Below are 24,069 nucleotides of genomic sequence, written 5' to 3'. Positions count from 1 at the left end.
GACCCTGTCGACCAGCTTTGGCTGGTGCAGATAGCCCAAGAAGCCGGACGAACTCAAGGGGTCCTGGAATGAGAACTCTCCGCCAGGACTGACTGCCTTAGACAGACGTTTATTCCTCCTCCCCCTGAGAACAGCTCGAGCCTCCGGTCGCAGGAGCAACCGCCGGATTTCACGATATGCGCAATGCTCCTTCGTCGTCGTTGTACAACGTTGTCTGTATTTACGTGCAAGGCGCTTGCATGCATACGCAATACGTGCGCTGTTGCGTCGTCGCCACCGTCGCTTCTTAGAGGCGTTGTTAGCGACAACGTGAAAATGTAATGAATGGTTATTTATTTATCTCGCTTCAAATGTGGTACGACTATGAACTCATTATTGCCGCCAGCATCTCTGTACTGGCATGAACCAGGACACCAGGCAAATCAGCAACGTACTTCTTCTTCACGCGGAGAATCCACAAGGAACGAAAAGCAAACGTAGTTTGCAAGCTGCGATTATAGCGCACCTGGAGGTTAAAAATTGGCAAGAGCCGCGTGCTTGACACTGCTGCTGTTAGTCTGCCAAAGTACCCAGTGTGCACTTGTTACGCAAGCCATTGGTGCCGGTTTGCGTCGTAGGACATCGCAACCCAAGGTTGGGACTAAGTTCCGGCTGCTGTTAGATTATTGAAGAGTTACTTAGTCAAAGAGTACCGCTGTGAATTATTGGAATACTCTATAAGGAGGTATGTACGTAATATTCCGTGGTTGGCGCAGCTACACGGTCTGACAATTTTTAAAGACGACAGTGTTTCTTGCGCTACCTAAACTGGAAAGTTGTCTGCCTGTCCGTCCGTCGGTCCATCCGTCCGTCTGTCTGTCTGTCTGTCTGTCTGTCTGTCTGTCTGTCTGTGTCTGCCCGTCCGTCCTTCCGTCTGTCTGTCTGTATGTCTGTCTGTCTGCTTGCCTGTCTGTCTGTGTCTGCCCGTCCGTCCTTCCGTCTATATGCATCTGTCTGCCTAAGAGAATTTTATTGTTGCAAAAAACCCCAGGAGTACACATACGTTCGTAACTCTGCACACAGCGCCTCCTTGGTCCTTCATAATCATATCACTTACGGTTATCTACGAGTTCATTTGCACTAAACCAATGAAACACGCGGTTTCCTTGTATTGCCGGACTTCTCCTTCACTAAATTCCCTTAAAAAAAAAATTACACCATCTTCCCGCGGGGAACCCTGATGAGGATGCGAAGCATCATGGGGGTTTCGTGGGGTTCCATTGTGTTGCCCTTATGTTCAGTGATCTGGTGTTTAGTAGCGCCAGAGGGAATTCCACGTCAGGGTCCACACCGGTGGCAAAGGCACGCAAGTACTGTTGTGTTACGGTAAGTAGGCGGTGGTGCTCGAGGCGCCGAAACTCGCCCATCATGTTCTTGTCGATGTTGTCGTCTCTGTGGTAGAATCGGTAGTCTCCGTCAGCGTTGGTGAGGTAAAGGTTGTTGACGTTGGTGCACCGGCTGAGAGCAACGTACACGCCCTCCTCTTCTCAGCTTTGTCTTCTTCTCCTTCTTCTTCTTCAGCGGTTCCCCTACGGGAAGATGACGACGGTGGTTGAACGCGAAGCTATCTCGTGATGGAATCTTTGGTTGGCCAATCCCTAGGGGCATCCTGCCACAATCATCATCAGAGGCGCTGCGGACGGGGCACGGACGCGGGATATCCCCCCGAGCAAGAGACGCTAACATCCTCCTCTAAAGTTTTCCGTTCGTCGTTTCTATTGACGTTCGGCTTCGCGTGTCTTCGTTGTATCAGTATCTTCTTGACGTAGTTTGAATGAGTCAAGGACATCAGGCGCGTTCGTAGCACTTGCTCCTGTCTCAGTTTTGTAGCGCAGTGGGAAGAGCGCCGCGTACCTCCCGTTGCGGCCAGAGAGTCGTGTGATCGCAACCGGGCGCCGCTATTTCTTTTTTCTTTTTTTTATAGTGTAGGGGGAGAGGTGCGGACAACGGACGGACGCCGGACATAGCCCCGAGCAAGAGATGCTTTGCATCTAAAAAAACGATTCCGTTTCTAGATGTTTCACAACAGTGCAGTAATGTAGCATCAACCAAGACCATTGATTTACGTGTGGCTTGTTTTGTTCTCTTTTCGGCGTCGCATCTGTTTTTCAATTAAAAGAAATCCCGGGCCGTCTCCACTAACGTGATACCTGGGGAGGGGCGAAGCATGCTGTGTATAAGTGTATTCTTGGCGCCTTGGCGTTTTTGCCAACGGAAATTAAACCGTTGGGGGGTACAGGTATACAGCTTTGCTGTAAAAGTCTCTTGTCTTTGAAGCACGAAGCGCTCCAGCGCAAGGCGTAAACGAGTGTCCCGGTGTTTTTTTAGCACGCGTGACATTCTAGCGCGAGGCGTAAACGAGTTTCCCGGTGTTTTAGTACCGTAACAACATGACGCCTATTACGACGACTACGATGACAGGAGACGCCGACAACCCCAGCCCCTCGGGGTTCCGCCCCTAACAAGAATACCAACGGTTACCAGTAACCTTGCCAGGAAGGGAACCGATGAGGAAGTAATCCAACGATTGAGGAGTTCTTTTGATTTTTTTTTTCTACGAGTCAAAGCCACCTACCGAATTTGAGAAAAAGGGGAATGTTTGTTACCGGAGGTAAATGCAACGCTGTCAAAGCTATTATATGACATATTTTACATGTCAGCTAGGGGAATATTACGGCCACAAGTAATTAAAAATTATATATATATGTTGCGGATATGACCCATATTATGGGATGACAACTTTGGATTTGACTGGCATTGAATTTCAACACTCTGTTTGATGCGGCATTCATGTGAAAACTTTATTGAAACTGACTTTCAAGAATGGTGCGATAGAGTCTCGGCGGAAAAGCCATTAAACATATGCGACAAGGCTCCGAGAGCGCTAGTATTATGCACGAAGAGCAGGTGAGTATTCTTGGCAACATAAGTATTCTTCGCAGCGAATTCTTCCGCAGAAAAATTTTAGATGCGACTGCATCTCATTCACTCGCCTTGTCCATGCAGCGTCGGCGTCGTTGTCGTCCGCCCCTCCCCCATTCTCATCACCGCGCGAGCTGCGCTTTCCGCCGCTCACCCCCTCTCCTCTCCGATAGCGAACACTCTCTCGCGAGGGGCATTGGATTGGATTCGATTGGGTTGGCTTGGCTTTGGATTGGATTGGATTAAAGTGGATTGTGTTGGATTGTGTTGCGTCATAACCGCGCCACGTTGCGTCATAGCCGCGGTCGTTCCAGCACCGGCGTTCCGATTTTGGGCACGTGCATAGACTTGATCTTCGCTGCAAATTGCACGGTGGTCCCGTTACTTCACCATCCACTACCCGTACACTTCAGCGACCACAAGGCCGTCATCGTTAACGTTATGCCGCGTGTTAAATAAAGAATACATCATACGCGTTCCTCACACGTTTCACGCAATTAGAGAATCAACCCAACGGAAACACCAAGTGAACCCCCAAGATGCGTCGCATCTCCACAGGGTTCCCCTCGCGGGAAGGTGGGGTAATTTTTTCTTGGGCGCCCCTGCAGACACTTACAAAGTATGCAAGATCTTAATTGTCTTGCCATGAATTTGCGATACGCTCCACAGGAACGCTGGTCACATTTTCTTCTTCTTCACTTTAAAGTGGCCGTGCAGACAAAATACACGTTTGTTTCATTCGAAAGATTTCGTGTTTTATAGTACTCCCAGCGCTTGTCCGGATGCAAACGATGTTTTATTCCCTGAGAAATTAATCAATTTATGTTAAAATTTTTATTTTTCCGCTAAATCGTGTGTTTTCGTGGTCTGCAATGACATCATAGGAACCGACCACTCTGCAGCCGATTGCGGAGCCTTGTTCACCGTTAGTGAACCTAGATGGCACCACCATACCGGGGCAAGCCGTTTTCTGCCTTTGGTTTGTTTTTGACCGTATTTAAACCTGGCTTGTTTTTGTTCAGGGAGAAAAAAATCGTTTCGTGAAACATAGTGCTCGCTCGACAAATATGGCCACGTAAGACGCCGTTGCTTGCGTAAATCGGCCAGTGTTGTCTAAAAAACCCCAAAGGCCCGCAGTCCTGTGCAGCTAAACCAAGCATAGTGCGCGCTGTACCAACAGCAGTACGCATCGGTACTTCTATGTTTACATCTGCTTTCGTAACTTCCACTGTTTGTACCACTATTCTTACTGCTTTAAAACGAACGTGCCCTAAATTTAAGCGCAAATGGCTCGTTCGGCAAGCTTATAAGCTCTGCCTAATTTGCGTTTTCTTTTGCCGGCCTCCGCCAATCTCAGAGTAGGCTGGTATGACATCATAGGTTCTGTTGCGGGAAATGAGCGAGTGGGTCGCATGGCCACTCCCTTTTTTCCTAATTATATAGCTTATTTGAGCGAAGCGTATGTTAAAATTGGTGTCAGTGTGATTCTAACGAGGCAATCTTATGAAGGAACCAAACTTCTGTTTTGTCTTCATGGCCCCTTTAATTGTGCCCACGGAAGGGGGGGGGAGATTGGCCAGGCCTTGTAAGTGGCGGGTATTCATTGAAGTAATGAAATGGTAAATTAAAACAAAAATAACCAAATTCAAATGACTGTTTCAAATCTTCACTTCTGCTCACTTTGTCGTTGACTTCTGGGGCCAGATTTTTCGCCAATCTCTTAATTGCTGTCCGAATCCATAATATGCGAGCTCTGTAAAGCAAAAACAAAAACCGTGCGAAAACTCCCACAAAACCGTAGAGTTTCATAGTAATATATACGTGAGAGAAATCTGGCGCCGCTGTCTAGGGGAGCCCCGCTACAGCGAGCGTTCCGTCATGTACCGGGCAGGCACGTTCGACTTGTCCTTGGAATGGTTGATGATGATGATAACTTTATTTTGCCCAAAACTGGGTGAAAGGAGGAAGGGGAAGTGGGAGTCTTCCTGAATTTCTCCCCCTCAGATGGCGGCCTGCAGCCCTTGGGCGCGAACGGCATCTTCGGCCAGTTGGACGACCTTAACCTGTATTTCGGGGTCGGAGCTAAGCAAACAGGTCTCCCACTGCTCCGCACTGGTGATTCGTAAGCATGCTCGTATAGTTCGCGGCTGAGCATCACAAGCCCAAATCATGTGAGTGAGTGTGGCTCGCTGGGTGCACCACTTGCATTGGTCTTCATAAAGGTCGGGATAAATGTGGCTCAATAGTGCAGGATTGGGGAAGGCATTAGCCTGCAGCTGACGCCAGGCTACAGATTGACGTCTGTCGAGGGTGGGATGCGCTGCGGGATATTTCTGGCGCTCCATGCGATAGTGCTGAGCGATGTCCCGGTAGGTCACCAGCCTGTCCCTAGCCCCCTGGTCCGAGCCAGCAGCGTCGTCAGGGCAATCCTGGGAGCTGAAACCTCGGGCCACCTCGTGTGCTAGCTCGTTGCCTGGGAGAGATGCATGGGCCGGTGTCCAGATTATTTGCACGTTGCGCATACGAGTGGCTTGGACGGAGCTCAATCGAATGTCTCTGTGAGCACGTATTGCCTATATATAGTGCTATCAGAAAATTGATGTCGTGATTACGAGGATGTAGAGCGCCCGTGTCTGAAGGGACATCATGGAACGAGTCCTGTCTTTGGAGCGCAAAATGACTGCACACCCACGTGAGGTGGTGAAGGTCCCAGTATAGGTTCTGTTGGTATAGATAGGGTAGACAGGATAGGTAAGTTTGGTTCGTTGTAGATGTGGGCGGTGTCGTCGTGGAGGGGTGAAAGTACCCGATGGCGCCGACGCAGGAGGCAGATGACGAAGAAAAGTATATTTGCACGTATTTACAGTAGACGACGAAGCATAACATAAGACAAAACAAAAACTGGGTTACAATTAAAAGGCGCCGCAGCGCACAAGAAGGGTATCGCGGCACGATCCTGGTGGGGGCCCGCAGGCCAAAAAGTTGCCAAACCGCCGCACGGTTGACGGGAAAGGTGCGTGGGGTTCTGGCGCCCAGAAACCGCCGCGGGAGCGAGTCTTCGTGCGACCGCTCGCAGTCGCAGCTCTCGACAACCTCGTTGAAGGATGCGCGAGCGGGCGCAAGCGAGGCCGCCTCCCCACAGCAGGTTTTGACCTCCGCTCCTTTCTTGTCCGTCTCCAAAGGTCAGGACGACAGGAAAGCCTTCCCCGACACCGCGTAAAAAGCCGCCGGCAAGGCCCATACAAAGGGTTGCGACTCGCTGGCGTCGGCGGCGGCGGGTCTAGGACATTTCGGTGCAGGACGTTTCGGTGCACGGACAATTCGGTGCACGGACAATTCGGTGCACGGACATATCGGTGCGCGAACTTTTCGGCGACCGAATTACCGGTGCTTGCTTGTTTGAAACACCCGTTATATTTTTATTTCCGCATAACGTGAGTGATAAACGATAATCAAGCGCAGTGATTGCATCTCTACATTGATGCCGTGTTTGATTCTTGCCAGTTATTTTTAGAAATTAAACATTTGAATATTTTTGTTTACCTTGTTCAGAGAACACCTGTTATGCAGCCAAGTAATTGAATGTCTTTTTAAATTTATGGCAAGGCGCTAATTTATATTCGCTCCTTTCTGCGGCACACAAATCAGCTAAGACAACTAGCCAGTGTTTACAATGGTGTAATGCATTTTTATGTAGTTTTCCCTAAATGAAAGGCGCACTCTCACTATCCAAAGAAATCAGCTTTACAAACATTCGGTTGCCCCCAAAAATGCAAAAAATTTTATGAGAAATTTTATGTGGGCTGCGCTGTCACGCTAAAATGAATATGCCAACACTTTTGTCACTAGCTTTTTTACAGACAAGTACATATAATGTTGTCGTGGAGGAAGAACGAGACTTTTTGGAAACATCTGATAAAGCTCGTGCAGGTTTTGCGTACAAATACCACTCATTCCCATATTACGGTTTTATGTTTGCACGCGTATTTTCATCTTATTTTATTTCTTTGTCCCAGCCTCCACCCACCCCCTCCCCACCCTCGTCTTTAGGTTTCAATCATCTCCCCCAGATTTCTTTTTCATTCATATTATTTTCGGTTTCCCCTGAAAAATCTTACAGGCCTCCGAAGCGCCACCGCATTGATGCCAGAAAAAGCTACACGTTCACCATGAGCTCACACAACCTCTCCAATGCGCAACAAAAAATTACGCCCACCTCCCCTCGCGGGAACCCTGGTGTGATGTGACGCTGAGGGGGTTCAAGCGCAAGCGGAAAGCAACCGTCGACCGAAAGGCCGCCGGAGAGCGGCACACCGGTTATATTCTAGGCACTATATATGCGCAGCGCGCCCGAAGGAGAGGAAACCGCAGAGAGAGAGAGTACTGCACATGCGCAGCACCGCGCGCAGCGCCGCCCACCGGCGGAGTGAGAGCGCGCTGGGCCGCACCAAGGAGGTTAAATTGGCCGCACACGCTCTCACCTGGGCACGCGCCGGCGCCAGTGCGCCTGCCGCGGCTATAACGCAACACAATCCAACAGAATCCACTTTAATCCAATCCAATCTAAATCCAATCCAAGCCAAGCCAAGCCAATCGAATCCAATCCAATGCCCCTCGCGAGAGAGTGTTCGCTATCGGAGATGAGAGCGGGATAGTGGCTGCGGACAACGGACGCACGCCGCGGACAACAACGGACGCACGCAGGAAGGACAGGGCCGCCGACAAGAGATGCCCTGAACGTCGCATCTAAAAGCCACCCGCACTTGAAGCCGCCGAGGACACAATGACCAGTATCGTTGCGCCTGTCGCCCCCATCGAGGAGCAAGCTTTTTCCCTACATCCTTTCGCGCGTCGCGGTCGTACCGACTGCGCCCCCTCTCCAGGAATCGCTCTTCCTTTGCCTTCGGTTGCCCCATCGGCAATTAACTCTTCAAGTCGCACATATCATGGACACCCCAGACATACTTTCTTTTCTTCTATAATAAGAAAAAAAAATGAATAGGCTGGTTTGACGAGAGGTGCGACAGTTGTCTTTCGAAATCCAGTTTACACATTGGAGAAAAACAATTGACACCGCCCTCCCTCTACCAAGGGGACTGGTAGCTGGTGGTACTCAGCCCTCCCCACCCCCTCCCCCTCTAGTAACGCCACTGTAAGTGCGATCGTTGGTTAGTTTTTAAGTAGAACCGACACTGAATGCAACGCAGACGAGATTGATAAAATAATTAAAAGGGAATGCACACGCACTTAAGCTCGCTCGTTTCCTTTCTTTATTTTCGCGGCGGTTTGGAGGGGATGGGGGGGGGGGAGGAGGGGAGAAGAGATCGGAATGAACTAAAAACAGCAGCGTCTTGCAGTGTTGGGTGAAAAGCGCCTCGGTAACACTTTAAGTATTAGGGTTGTTCACGTGAATGTTAAAATAAAGCAAAAGGTGGACGGAAGTAAATTAACAACGTTAATTTTTAACATCTACTACCGAAATTGGGTTTTACGCGCTGGTGCTCCGCCTCGGTTTAGCGTTCGTTGCCGGGCACGGCGGCGCAACAAAACTATGGAACGTAAAATCATATAAACTGACGAAATTACAATATTAAAGCTAAATAAAATGTTCTTAAAAGCATGCCTGGGGCATCCCGTACACCGAAATGTCCGCACCGAGTCGTCCTGCACCGAAAAGTCCATGCGCCGGAAAGTCCATGCACCGATATGTCCGTGCACCGAAATGTCCGCACCGAAATGTCCGCACTGAAACGTCCTGCACCAAAATTTCCTACACCCAAATGTCCGGATCCCGGCGGCGGCCACCCATCGCTCCCGCCGACGGAGGGGGACACAACAAAGCCATGAGAAGGGAAGGTGGTCATCGTCCCGACGGGGTCTATCGGCGCGCCATCATTACAAAAACCCTTCGGAGCTTTACGTGATAGGGTCATCTCAGTGCTCCTCGAGTAACACAGCTAAGCAGTCCTAACTATAGCAAAGAGAGAGAGAGAGAGAGAGAGAGAGAGAGAGAGAATATAGTCCTTAATGATACTGGTGAGGTTAGCCTGGCCAAGGCGCCTAGCTTGGTATACACCAGATGTATGAAAAAATGAAATTGATGAAGAGATGATGATAATGACTGTGATGAAGATTATGCGCTCGTTAACAGAGTCCTGTTTGAAGAGTCCGATCAAGTCCTGTGCTTCGCAGGCAAGACAATAGAGCTTTTGTCGCTCGAGATGCTCGTTTAGAGTTCGACCAAGGGCCTAGCACGTCGCTTAGAGTTAGTCCTCTAGAAAGCGGAATACCCAAGGACACTAAAAGGGACGTTCTAGCTGCTCTGTACCGCGTACACTCACACAGTACGTGGTTCAAGTTCTCGCGCACGTCAGGTAGCGTATTGAACATCCCCAGCCTGATTCTTAGCACCCTCTAGCTCCGCCACCAGCGTGGGCAGGTGCTCTACACCTACAGACTGAGGCTGGTACGTTCGGTTGTGCGTTAATAGGGAGGTTGTGGACTAACACTACGTCAAGGTGGTCAGATCCTGCTCTGGTGATGGAGCGCTGTTTGTGTCTTTGGTTGCACCTATGTGCTATACCCTCACTGGTGACTGCGATGATTTTTTTCCCTTTTCGACCAGCACCCCATACCCGAGTATTCGGCACTAACACTCAGGGTTCCCAGGGAGGTCGCCATGTTGTGTGCTACCTGGACATCGCGGCCCGCATTACAGTTTATACGAGACTTGTCACAGAGCAGTATACGTACCACGACCAGTACAACTAAACTGAGCGAGGCCATTCTTCTTAAGCCGGTGTATTTTTTTTTCTTTTTGATCCAGGAATACACAAGAAACGCTGCGCAAAATAGCGCCTGGACCGCGCGCAATTGTGTCTCATTTATTCTTGATTGGAATTGGCAATGTGCTAAACCTAAGTACTCACTGGTTCCGCCACAATGATCACCAGGAATTCATTTTTCACCGTGCCTCATTGCCTTCAGCTATTGCCTGCCCAACAAAATTACGTCCCACACCCAACTCACCTGTCTTGTCTACTGTGTTTCTTCGTCCGTGTTTTTTGTTGCGCTTCAAGTCATGGCAACCCAACTCGGTTTTGCTTGATGTGACTGAGCGCTGCAAGCGAACCACGGCTAGTGGGTAGACTTTTGCGAAGTACGCGAAATGCAAATTCTGATTCACTCGGCAAGGCACACCGTCTGGGCCCCAAACGCAACGAACAAATTTGCAACTAAAGAGTCCGGATAATTTGAAAATACATGTGCGCGCGAAAACAGCACACTTCGCACGAGAAAAGAACTGTGGAAAAACACGAAGCGTGCAAAGTGCACCATTCACAAAGCGGCCACACAAACATCGGGGAATAAAAGAGAGCTTTCTTTTTCACATGAAAGAAATTTCGACTGAAATGTTAAATAATTGCTGAGTGGCATACAGACCAACTCCTTTCAAATTTGCTAACTGCAGCCGCTACCCGCTTCAGGCATTAATGGCTTGATTTTGAAAAAATAACTCGCGCGCCTAGAGGAAGACATCCCAGGCAGCTTAAGTTCACCGCGTTTTCCACCTCCGCCGTGTCAGTCATGAATTAGTCTCGCTGGTTATGCGTGGCTTATTACCGCCGGAAGTCTCGGAGCCTCGCTAGTACTGAAAAATCCCGGAGAAAGGTCCCTAGACACTGGCAAGATGACAGTCCTGTCAAGTGTCCTCCGACGCTCCATTTCACGTTCCGCCCGGTGAGCGGAAGCGGTTGAATCCCTGCCGCCGCTAACGGGCGTTCCTGGGGGGAGACACGTCACCAGGTCGCACTCCTCCGTAAGAGCGGGAGCGTACAATGATGTACGCCTTGGTCGTTGGCGAAGAATCTTGAACAGGCGGAGGAGCTTGGGCAGGAGGCGCAGGGGAAGAAGAACTGGCAGGGTACTGCTGCGCGCTGTCAGGATGGAAGTGAAGTTGGTGTTCTAAGTGAATGTGAGGTTGCAGCACCTGGTCGGGCCCGGGATAATCGTAGTTGTCGTCGCGATCTCTCTCCCACAGGACTTCGGCTCGCGAGTCCTCGTGCACGGGACAGGGATCAGCGTTGCCCCCACGCGAAGCCTGCATCGGCACGCCACCGCGAGATATGGACGCCGTGACCACGTGAGAATCGGCGTCGCTGTATTCTGGAAGCTCCACGACTATTTTCTTTTTGTCCCTGCCAGACTTAGTCCTCCTAGGTTTTCTCTCCCTTGCGTCGGATTCTCTCTCCAAATTATCGAGCCTTGTCAACCTCTTGAAATTTTCGCTCTTAAGCTCTTCCTCCAACTTTTTCGCACTGTAACGCCTCTCTTGCTCGTACGTTTTGGAAACAAAATCAGTTAAGTCGGCCTTACTCCCAAGTATATCGTCTATAACCCTCATCTGCAAACGATTGATCTTCCTCAGCCGATTCTTGACTTCGTCCCCCATACTGGCCTCAGGATCTGTGGGGTGGTTCTGCAAGACGCCCCTGGCGGATTCCAGCTGGGTGAGTAGCTTCACCTTCCGGTCGATGTCAGTCGCGGGATATGACTCCGGCATTCTCGCCTCCACGTCCGGAGCCGACTGCCTCTGTGACAGCGATGCCAAACTGCCTAGAAACCGGCCAGTTATCACGTTGCCATCAGACTGCAAGGAAGGAACTCTGGCTTGCAACTGGCTGTACGACGCAGTGCCATCGGGCGACAGGAAAGTCCCGCCAACTGACTGCTGATTGAAAGCGGCGAAGCCTTCAGGCCCCATGGACGGTGATTGCGGCGGAAATCGTCCATAGGCCATGATGCCGTCCGAGAGAGGGGGAGGTCCGTCAACCTGAAACTGGCCGTAGACCATGGCAGCGTCAGGCGGCAAAGCCTGAAGCTGGTCAAAGTTCATCGATGGTTGTGATTGCCGTCTCATCGCGTATGCCGCTGCCTGGGCTTGTTGCGCCCCAGCCGGAAACTGGTCAAAGTTCACCGTTGGCTGTGATTGCCGTCTCATCGCGTAGGCCGCTGCCTGGGCTTGTTGCCCCATCAGGGACATTGACCTCTGCCTACCCACGGGCGTACCGTAGCGCTGCTGCATTGCGAAGTCCCTGTACATTGCTTGTGCTTGCTCCGCTGGCGACATTCCTTGCATCATTGCCTGCATCTGTCCTGGCATCGCGGGCATCATTTGCGGCATCATGCCGGGCATCATCTGAGGCTGTGCCATTCCAGGCATCATGTTGGGGACCATCCCGGGCATCATGCCGGGGGTCATACCGGGCCGCATACCGAACCCCATACCGGGCCCCATTCCCTGCAGCATGCCCGGTGGCACCATACCTGGCCCCATTCCGTACGCGAACTTCGGGTAGGCCTCGAACTCATCCTTCGACTTCCGTCGTTTCTCCTCGTCGTCCTCCGCCTCTTGCTCCCTCTTTGTCTTGGCAATCTTGGCCTCCTGCTCCTCCTCGTCTCTCTGCAGACTCCTGGGAGCGACCGACTTAGCCACAGAAATCTCGCTGTCAGAAACCTGCTTGAACTTGGTCAGGCCTTCGCTTTTCCCGCCGGCAGTGCGGGCAGTGGCCAGCTGGTCGAAGTGCTTCAACTTCTGCTCCATGAGCTCCTTCAGCCTGTTTCTCGAAATGCCCTTCATGGCCAGGTCAACCTCCTCGTCGCTCAACTTGCGGAACGTGTCGAAGCTCTGCGTCCTGTCCGCGTCTCTCGTGGCATCCATCATGCGGTCCCATTCGGCCGCCTTCCTCTCCATTATGTCCTGGAACTTTTTCTTCTCTTCACTCACGGGCGGCGGAGGCGGCGGTGGCGGAGGCGGCGGAGGCGGCGGAGGCGTTGGAGCCGCTGGAGGCGACGGTGCATCTCCGGGTTGCGGCGGGGTCGCGGACACTGGCGTCACACGTCCGACGACTGTCAGACCCGGCGGTAGTCCACGGCCAGGGCTGTAACCTGGTGGCGGAGTGCCCCGGAAGCCCGGCGGGAACCCCGGACGCCCGAACCCCGGCGAAGGGAACCCCGGACGCCCGAACCCCGGCGATGGGGGGCCCCGAAAGCCCGGCGGTGGGCCCCCTGGTGGGCCCCGAAAGCCCGGAGGAGGAGGGAACCCAGGACGCGGAAATCCCGGCGGTGGGAACCCCGGCGGTGGGCCCCGAAAACCCGGCGGTGGGCCCCGAAAACCCGGCGGCGGCATTGGCGGCATTGCTGGTGCTTCACAGTCGGGCGCCGAAGTGAATGAAGTTCATGCTCACTCCTGCAACACCGCCTTGTGGCAACGCCGGCTAGTGAGGACCGATGACCACATTCAACAGCCCGACCAAGCGAATGACCGCAGCACTCACGGTCACGCCGAAATTTCGACTCCTAGACGCGGTCGGGCCCGGGGACGCCGGGCGTCCGTCAAGCGGGACCGCAGTGTGACTGCGGTATAGCCAGCCGGGACGAACAATGGCTGGCTGGCGGCTGCTGTCGATGACAGTCCAGCACCGAACCTCGATGAAGGAGAACGAAGACGAGGGCTGCCTATAGCTTAGCATTCCATCTGCCGCGCTTTTTTATGCCTCGAATCCAAGCTGTGGTTTTTTCCCTTTCCCCCAAAACCCAACCGGGCCCATTGTTTTAAAATTTCAAATTGTAAAGCAGAATTTAAATCCAGTGAAGAGCTCGGTATGGTTTCCTGCCGCTCAGCTCCGAAAAACAAGCCCCTTGATGACCGAGGATTAACACACGGACGCCGACGTAACGTTTCCAAAGCTCCTAGTATTTGTTCATTAATATCCCGACCCAATTTATAGGCACCCTACGTATCATATGTGCCAGAGCTATTAACGCATATATTCCACATTCTAGTGAATGATGATGATGACTACGATGATGATGGACTATATACAGCATACTCCTTTCCTTAAAAACACTATACTCAACCACATACATAAAAACATTTGTACCGGACATCGTACGCAAAAAAAAACATCCCACATAGTATATGAATTAAACTCTCCCACTCAAAATAAGATCATTAAACAGACAATGACCCCCAACATATGATGCGAAAGAAAATAACCTTCTCAACCACATAATTATTTCACACACCTGAAGGAAACACAGGTCCCCCTTTAACTGGTCACTTTTCACACCAGCCTGCAAAAAAAATCCTGGCCAATCCCCCAAGTGGGTATGCGCCACAAACTGCGCAGGAGGCCGCCTGGTTCTTGCTGCGGCAGGAAACTAAACATCCCCCTCGCGAGGGGCACGATCAAATGCAGAGCATTTCCGGGGGCGCACGACGTTAAGTTTTTTGCGTTACGTTAATGTTGTTGCACTTGTTGCTGTTGGTTGTTGTATTGTAATTAAATGAGGAGACGTAATTACGTGGTCACGTGACATCATTTATTAGCAGGTGGGTATGACATCATTTATTAGCAGGTGGGTATGATTATTGTGGCGCAGTGGGAAGAGCACCATGTACCTCGCGTTCCGCCCACAGGTAGTGAATGCGTTGTATCAGCAGCTTCTTGACGTAGTTTGAATGAGTCAAGGATATAAAGCGCGTTCGTAGCCCTCCATTCTGTGTCGGCTTTGTGGCGCAGTGGGTAGAGCACCATGTACCTTGCGTTCCGCCCGCAGGGTCGTGGGATCGAAACCAGGCGCCGGTAAGTATTATTTTTTTTATATAGTGTAGGGGGAGGGGTGCGGACGACGATGGACAACTAGAACGGGTGACATCGTGAGTTAAAGAAATGCTCTGCATTCCAAAAAATTAAGTTTCAACGCAACACCTGACTGCACTCAAAAATATCAACCTCCTAAAAGCCTTATTTTCGCATAGTCTGCCTAAAAGAACTGCAAAACACAAAATATGACAGCTGAAATACGCGTATTCACGGCGCAAACGACCACTAAAAATCGCCTATTCTGAAAGCGAAATTGAGAAGAGCGCGGCCAAGTTGAACTGACGTTCCAGCCGGCCCGGCCGGCGAGCGAGCGGCCGCACATAGAGCCACTAGCGTAGCTTATTTAGTGGCTCTAGCCGCACACGTGCCCGGCCGGCCGGAACAAACCTGCGCGCAACGCTTCGCTTTCGCAGCAGAAGCGCGCCAAGCGAACTCGACCGGTTCTCCTGGCTGGGCCAGCCGCAAAGTCACTTCGGTTTCATGGCTCTTGGCGCGATCCGCCGGCATGTGCGGCGTCGCCTGCGACGGAGCTATTTCGGACGCTTATAACTAATCAACGCATTTCACGGGCCATCAAGTCATGTCCCAGTTGGTTAAGTGGTACGTACTGTACGTTCAAACTAAATTGGATGAGGCGAAATTTGGGTGCAGTTGGCCTGTAAAGTTCTCTCTCGCACCATGCCACACAGAAAAATCATGCACCCTCCGTCTAAGGACGACGATGGTCGAACGCGAAGCTTTCTCGTGATGGATTCTGTGGTTAGCCAATCCCACACTGCGAAAGTACTACTCTGCAGAGGTACGCACCACTCCTCTGGAACACCCGCACCCAGAAGCTCCAACTACGGGGGGGCAGTGAAGCTCGTGCCCCCCCCCCCCCCCCCCCCCCGGACGGCTTTACGGGGTGGCAGAGCCCCCTCCGGCCCGGCTGAGGATTTTTTTAAGGGCTTGGCTCGGCTCTGCGACCGTCGACATCGGACTGTTGGCCGTCCTGTCTGCCAACTATTGTTTACAATAGGGGTTGGGATCTTGAAAGACAGTTCCGTCCTCCCGATGAGCAGGGGGAAACGCAGGGTCGGGTCGCTTTTCTTCACGGTGAGTTAGACGTGCTCAGTGTGCGGATTGTTGACAACAATGTAGCACTGCGCTTGGCTATGGTGGCTAGAAGGGCCACCCTTCTAGCCACCATAGCTTGGCTTCAGCAGCACGCCAGCAAAGCGACATTTTGTCGGGGACGCCTCGGCCCGGTGGGTTTTCCGGCGTCGGGCGCTCGTTGAATAGCGGCGTCTCGGGTCCACAATTACAATGGGGCCTCGCGATGCGCGGCTCGCAGCTGAAGACTGCCGCCGAAAGAGCAATGCTGCACTACGCCTTTGTCAATCCCTCCGTGCAACATTACAGAGTTTTAGTATAGCGGAAAGCACCACGTTAGCGCGCCCATAGCGTTAGCGGGCACGCTAACCGTCGCGTAACGAGGCGCTATCCGTTTGCGATTGCGGCGCGCAAACGTTAACGCCAGAGCTAAAACGCTATAATAGAGAGTTTTAGTATAGCGTTTTAGCTGTAGCGTTAACGTTTTGCGGGCCGCAATCGCGAACGGATAGCGCCTCGTTATGCTACGGTTAGCGTGCCCGCTAACGCTATGGGCGCGCTAAAGTGGTACTTTCCGCTATACTAAAACTCCCTAATAAACTCTATTCTCGCTCATTGTGACTTGCCTGGTGTCTAGCAGCAGCGTCAGTTGGCCCCCCGCATCCTTGCGCCCGGTCGCTCCCCGTCAATGAGGGAGAGGGGGGGGGGGGGGCGAAAACCGGACGACAGGAGGATTGGGTGATTGAACCCGATAATAGAGAATTAGCAGTCCGTCTGTTCCATCGTGTACGTAGTTACCGTGTTGACCGGGACTCGTCTGGGCACTTGTGCATTCATCGCGGTAGGGGGGTTAGTTCCGCGGATAGGCCCTCGCCATGTCCGTGCATTCGCCATGGTGGGGTGCGCCTCCTCGCCCTGCCGCGCGCGCATGCGCAGTCGGGTCCCGGTAATCACGGTAACTACGTACACGACGGAACAGGCGGACTGCTAAAACTCTCTAATATTGCAGACAGTCGTCGCAATGCCAATACGCCGATCGTAACAGTGGGAATCTCATCCCTGTCCCTCGCTAACTTAACTGAGACTTGACCCGATGCGCATTGCGTACGCGTTGCTGGTGCTTTAGAGGTTCGCAGCACAGCATTTCTCGCGAAGCCCTCGCACACCAGGCCAATTGTGCTTTGCGTTCGAAACGACTGAGTGGTCCCGTTTTCTCGCTTTAGCAGTGGCATCTACCCATCGCTCTTTTTGCGTGCTTTTCGACCCACCGCACACTCCAGTTTACAAGGCGCACAAGCGGCGTCGGCAGTCATATTGAGCCATCGAGATGGCATGCAATGGGTGCACTGACAATGGGGCGCGCTGTGTTTCGACGATGTCTCCCTAGCGACTTCGGCAGCGGAGTGAATACGTCTGTCGTGTGGGTGCATGGAGTACTGACAGGAAATTTCAAAGCTGAGATAACTATATAAAAAGCTTCATTTGTAAATGGAGGTAACTCCCACGGAGTTTCAGCGGTAACCGCTAAGTATAACATATTTTAAATGAATTTTATTTTTTTTTATTTTTATTTATTTTTATTTATTTTTTTTTCACGCAGCAGAAAGCTTAGAGCGGGTACGTTTTGACATCGGTATTGCTCCTCGCGCCGAACTGTCGACATCAGGGGTTTCCTGACGTAGCCAAAGCGCTCGCTGGCTGCTGTTTGCGCGCGCTGCTTCGCCCCGTGTACACCGTGGCCCCGTGCATCACTGTACAGCTTTAGGGCTAGGGCCGTGCTACTCTGGCGCGTCCGACCACAACCGTCTGGACACACCCGCGCGCGCGTCAAGACCGAAACCGAAACTGACCGAAACCGAAACTGGCACGAATAAATGTGGCTGTAAGCAATTAGTTACGCTGCGATCGACTATCTAATATGCCACTCTGTGATTAGTGGGCTGGTAGGCACCCATAGCGCAAAAAGTATATAACACAAAAATTTCGTGCCAGTACTTCTGTAAGTTTGACAGCAAGAGCTTAGTTTGTATTCCCCTGTGCATGGAAACCTCGACGGCCAGGCGACGACGCGATTGAAATACTGCTTTGCATATTTCATCACCGTACCGCCACCGAAATACGAAGCACAGCAAGTTTCCGGGCACAAGCAGGCAACAAACAGCTGACAACAGACGTACAAATAATGGCGTAAGCTCCACTAGGACGAGGGAGCGTACCTACGTAAAAGAGCGAATAAAATTGCGACGAAAATATACTTTTAAAAAACAGGGCAGCTTCGCACTAGTGTCGCCAAGACTGCATGGGCAAACAGCGAAACTGGCGGCCCCACCCGGCTTATTCTTGGTTCGGCTAAGTTTATGCGTGGTTATGCCTGGAGACTCGGCCGAGCTTTCTGCATGGTGTCGTTGTTAGCACTCGGCCATTAAAGTGCAGTTAAAACTCGATGTAACGAAGTCCCCGGGAACCACAAATAATCTCGTCAAATAGAGAACTTCGTAATATCGGAACTGTCATTTTACAAACAGTTGATTCTATAAACACGACGCCTGAAAGAGGCGCATCACAGCAGTTACCATGACATCTTCATTGCATCGGCCGCGTAGAGCTAGTTTATCTCGTAAAAGCTCCGTAAAAACGAAGCCAGATGCCTCGTTTTTTCTTTTTTTTTTTTTCCTGGCGTGCTGCAATACTCTTCGTGGCAATGGGACGAAACACATTCAAAATTGCTCCTTTTTTATGCGTCTCTTTCTGTTAAATATCGGTTAAACTTCGTTAAATATCGGGAATGGCGCTGAATCTTAGCCCGAGTTTATAAAAGCATATGTGAGCCGTAAGGGCACCTGCGGGGGAACCTGAATTCGTTAGATCGGAAAAATCCCAAGATCGGGTTTCGTTTTGACTGTATACAATGCGTTGTTTTATTTTCAGTACGAGTCATTTCTTTCGTCATTGTCATCCGATGGCACAACCTCACAGGGCAAATCTTCGTCAAGAGCGCTTTCACCTCGGTAAACCTAACGCGTCCAGGTTGGTTTCCTCTTTCGCTTGTTGCCATCGGATGTGGTTTTTAAAGGGCGGCGCAGGCGCGCGTGGTGACGTCATCGCTCGGAGAGGTTTTGCTACGCACGTTCACCGGCCTAACCACCAAGGCCAGCATCACGTGGGTCAATTAAGCACGGCTTCCCAAGCAACCACCGGACACCCGTCGGCCGTCCGCCGTACGTCCATTCCGGCTCTAGCGGACATCCGTATGACGTCCGTTTTAGGGCCGATGGACGTACCATGCATGTACGTCCGTTGGACGTCCGGTTTTAACACTTCCAAACGTCCAGTCGGACGTCCGAAATTGGCTGTATTTTGGATGTTCAGTAAAAATTTCCAGAATCACATGACGACATGCTAAGGTTCTTACAACGAATAGTACAGTACACCGCGCAAGGCTAACGCACTACCGGGCAGACGGCATTCATGAACACAGTAAACTTGCTTCACATGTTTCGTTAGCGGTTCTCAATTCTTATATCCTTCCCCAAAAAAGATCATCGTTGGAGTTGGTGAAGTGCTTCAAAAAATTTAGAAATTAGGCTTAATATTAGAAATATGCAGATGAAACTTGCAGCCCACAAACCAGGGCGTTGATGTACAAAAGCTTTTTAATCGAAAGGCACAGTAGCGTTTTCGTTTTTTATTTTTATATCCAATTTACGCCATTATTTGACGCTTCATAGTAACTTTTAACGTCCGTTGCGGATGTCATTCGCACTTGTAAATACGTTTCTGGATGTGCAGTGTACGTCCGAAAATGTACTACCAAACATGGACGTACAGTGGCCGTCCAAACGGGGCCTTGGGCTGTATTTCGGACGTCCCACGGACGTCCGTGGTTGCTTGGGTTCGCAAACGCGTCGCGGGGTGGCTCGCTCATCGCTTACCATTGTACGAGGTTTACAAAGGGCGGCCGCCGCGCGCGGTGATGTTATCGCTCGGCGAGGTTTTGCTGCGCACGTTCGCCGGCCTAACCATCTTAAACAGCATCATCGTTAAAATTGGTGTGTCGTATCATTTACATAGTGGCGTATCAACTGCAGTGAATCTGCTTCAGCTTCATTGGGTTGCACACATTCACGAAACAAAACACGATTGACCACGGCGCAGTCCAAAAAAGTGCACGAAACGGCTGAGACTAAAGCCACTAATTCATCTAGTGGCTCTAGCGGAGACTTGCCGGCCGGTTTCCACGTGCAATCTGGCGGCGGGAACGGCGGGAGCGGCTGACATTCGCGACCACCCTCTCATTACACGGTTTTCTGCCCGCGGACGCGATCTGTTCACGGTTATTTCCTGTCTCGGGTACTTCCACCGGAAACGCATACAGATGGTGCATACAAGTGCTAGACACAAAAAGCTTTGCTGTAAAAATACCCGATAATTAAAAAAAACAATTCTAGAAACATTTCCACTCCTTTTTTTTTCGGATCTTCACAATTTTCTCTTTTATTATACACCGTTCTTTTTTTTTTTTCCTTTCTATTCCCCTATCCCCATAATCATGTGTAGGGTAATCAACCAGACTGGTCTCTGCTAAATCTGCCTGCCTTTCTCGTAATGTTCCTTGCTTTCTTTTTTCCTCCTGTGGGTTCAGGTTGACCAAGGCTCCAGGAAGGCGAATATTTTCTACATTTGGATTTAAATGGATACAATATTACATTCCGACATAATGTTCTGAGTAGTTTCTGTTTACTTACCGCAAATCACAACCACGTGATCATCTTGAGTGCAGTGCTTTCCACAAATATGGACCAATATTAGAGCAATTAAAGTTGGCTCTACCGCACGACATAGACTCTGCCGCACAACATAGGATTCACTGCGCGGCCTGCCCCCGTGGGTTGGCTTGTTTGCGCGACGCCGAAGCTGGGCAAGAAAGCCGAACACGGATTAGTCCTGCGCAAAACGTGCATGTTAGCGCTGTTGTGTTTGCTGACGTGTAAACGGTACTTGGGTAAAATTTATAAGCATAATTTCACTGCTGATGTGGTAGGTGAATTGAAGAATCAAGAATTGCTTGTTGGCTCGCAGTCGGGTAATACCAGCCAGTAACATACATAACTATAGGCTCCTTTTTTTCAATGACTGCAGGGACTGCAGCCTGTATTCACAGCCCATCGTGGAACAAACCCGCGTCTCTTCATTGCAATGCATATCAAATTTTTGTTTCACTGCTTTGCCATCTCAATTGTTTTTATGTCGTACCATTTTCTTACCATTAACTCAATACTGAAATTTGTTCAGTCCTGATCGACTGCCTAAGATATAATTTTTTTAGCTTTGTTTTAGCTCTATATATACGCACAAAGATATTTGTGGTCGAAAATCTTTGATTCGCAGTTAGTTTTTAATACTTGTATATGATTAGCAGTCCTAAATTTGATATTAGCACATCTCTAGTTAAGAAGCGGTTCACTAATGTTGAAAATTGCAAATACTATCACACCAAATACTTGTTCTTTTGTGCTCCCTCACACACACCTAATTTTCCACAACGTTCCAAAGCAGCTAGACTACCCCAGCTGTGAATGTTATTGCACCTTCTCCTCATACGCATCACCTTGTATAACACTTTAGAGCACTTTTACTTATTTTGCCAATTCTAGGCTTCTTCAGTTCGGATGTCCGATCGTGTGCCGGTACTCTTTGGGCAGGGAGCCCCTTAGGAATACAGGTAGCCTACCGAACAGCACCTCAGACAGTCCACGGTGATCGAGTTTGGATCTGATAATCGAGGAAGGCCAGTATCACGTTCATTTAACGCAAGTTTACATCCTCACTAGGCACCTTGCATTCTAAGTATGAAAACAGCCCATCCATATTGCAAGTACTAACGCGTTTCACCATCGCCCTCATTAGCTCACTTTGTGTCCATTGCAGGATGATGGTCTGTCCCATTGAGTTCTAATTCTAACCCTCAACTAGTTAGTGGTCTTTCCCCACCTTTAGAACCACCTCTTTGTAACCACTCTGGTCCCACGGGGTAATGGAATGGCGTTTCAAAACAGATTATTGTCGACTTTCACCTACGTCTCGCCTTTTTCTTCACAGCAGGATTCAGTGTTGACGCGTCGTGGCACAATGCCTCAAGTGCTGCTAGCTTTTTTTTTTCTACGTGCTTATCGATTTCTACAAGTGAATTGTCTTCTTGGGTGCAAGCAACAGGTAAACAAGCAAAACTGGAACTGACGCAGCAGTTATTACTGTAGCAGATGAAAGCGATAAATTGCAAGATTTATGTCAATATAAGGAAGTCTTATATTTGTCAAGCCCCAGCCAAAAGAAAATTGTTCTAAATATTAACTGCAACATATATGCCAAAGTTGTTATGCAAACTCAACTACTTGGCTTTAGTCACTTCTACAGTTGTGCACCCTAAATGACAAAAAATTTTGTACTGTCCCAAATTGGCTTGTGGCCTGCAGACCTCAACTGTGGCTCCCAGACCAGAAATTTTCATGCTGCTCCAAATATGCGCCGTCCAACATGAATTCCGACTGTGCAGACAATATGACATTATGGCTTCATAATGAAAAAAATAACCAGCCTTCCACATTTCAAGTTGCCTTCCACATTTCGAACCAGCCTTCCAACCACGTGTCTTCCACATTTCGAGTAGCTGGCAGAAACCAAAACTCACGTGTGCTCAGGCCATTAGTGGAGAGTGCGGCACTAGCGTCATCTCGCTTTAACTGGGCTGAGTGATTTTGGCGGGCACGCTTTGGGAGCTGTTTTTTTTAAATAAAGTATACCTTTACCTTTAGGACATGCCCATTCGGAAACTAACAAGCTGCCATGCCAAACGCTTTAAGAACCTTTATTTTAGGAGGTGTTCAATATTGTGTGCAATGATTATAAGATATAAGCTTTTTCAAGCTTTTTTTATGAGAAAACGCACTGATACGGGTGTCTGGATTGCGACGTTCCAGTGAAGGGTCCGTGTGTCGTAGACTCAACTTTACAGTCAGTTTGGTGCCACAGTAATTCCATCAGAGGTCTCCGCTAAACGACAATGCCCAAAATTTTACCCGTGTTCCATGCAAAGCTGATTCTGTAATATGATTGTCCTTGATCACAATTTCAAGTTCGGGCCACTCATCGACATAGAAGACAACATCTACATTGACCCCACATTGTATTTGGGTGCACAAATGCAACCAGCACCCATTGAGACGATGAAAAAGATTATTTGCTACCCAACTCGTCGACGGCCTCATCATCCATAGCTCAGTAGACTTTTTCGGCCTGGATCCTCATAATCGTCTTCATTTTGTGCTTGTGTGATACCATCTATCAGTGAAAAGGAGCTGTCACTGTAAAACATAAATATCTCGCTGCCAGGTTCTTCGCTGATTTGTTCGCTATTTCTTTGTTGTGGGAATGTTTATGAAGTAAAGACGTTTTTTTTTTGTTTTGTTTTCAGGCTGTGTCAAGAGGTCTCGGTGCATGGCAGTACGGATTTGTCTTTTCAGTGGGAAAAATTACCACGATAATAGGTTCGATGTGGTCCAAACGCCTTGTAAGTCACAACTTTGCCAGAATGCATCCATGTTTTCTTTCTTCTTTTTTTTTTCAGGAGATACCTTTTTGTTCTTGTACAGTGCTCTGAGAGGAATGTCCTTTAATTTACACTGTTCATTGAGTACTAACTCAACCAGTCCTGTACAAGACAAGTGAACTTCCACAGGATAACTTCCCACACACCAAACACTAAAATGAGTGCGAACCGAGCAACCCGTCTTGCATATCAGAAGAATTAAAGGATAGTCTGCTGCGGACTTGTTATAGGTGCATGATCTGGGACGGGCAATGTTTACTCTTAATAATAAATAACCTGCAGGTGGAGCCTTTAGGCATGCCAAGCAATGTCATACTCCTACTTCGAGCTGTGGGTGTGTGCGTGACGACGTTAGATCTTGAAGCGGGATGTGCCTTGATGGGCCACCGCACACTCATGTCACCCCGCTCTCCGGTGCACACCAACCTTTGCGCTATCGATATATAAACTGCAAAATATGAGAGCCTTCACAACATAGGCTTCAGAAATTTCTTACGGAACTAGCATAGGTAGGTTAGCCTTCCTCTGGTTTTACTGCGAGAGCACTACCGAACTATCGCACAACCTAATGCATGTCAAATCGCAAGGCGCTACGGGTATTGATAGTTTATCCACAAATGCATTATTATGACCCTTCCAACACTCTGGGACTTCCAAATGCCTGTTAGCAATGAGTTCATTCGGACGATTCGTTCAGATAGAGCACCAACATTACAATAGAACCTCAAGGGACCCTGAAAA

The 24,069-nt window shown here is 49.9% G+C and overlaps 1 protein-coding gene across 2 annotated transcripts in view; it reads left to right on the top strand.

The window, feature by feature from the left end:
* LOC144151757 (MFS-type transporter SLC18B1-like) overlaps positions 1–24,069 on the top strand; it is a 67,297-nt gene that overhangs the window by 28,041 nt on the left and 15,187 nt on the right. For both annotated transcript variants that reach the window (XM_077682891.1, XM_077682890.1), the window contains exon 2: positions 23,194–23,289. In XM_077682891.1, coding sequence (XP_077539017.1) covers positions 23,194–23,289 — 96 coding nt within the window. The remainder of the gene's footprint in view (positions 1–23,193; positions 23,290–24,069) is intronic.

This window comes from Haemaphysalis longicornis, unplaced genomic scaffold, assembly GCF_048455015.1.
Source record: "Haemaphysalis longicornis isolate Haplotype H1 unplaced genomic scaffold, Haemaphysalis longicornis Haplotype H1 scaffold_9, whole genome shotgun sequence".
NCBI lineage: Eukaryota > Metazoa > Arthropoda > Arachnida > Ixodida > Ixodidae > Haemaphysalis > Haemaphysalis longicornis.
This window is presented reverse-complemented; position numbering and strand designations above follow the sequence as displayed.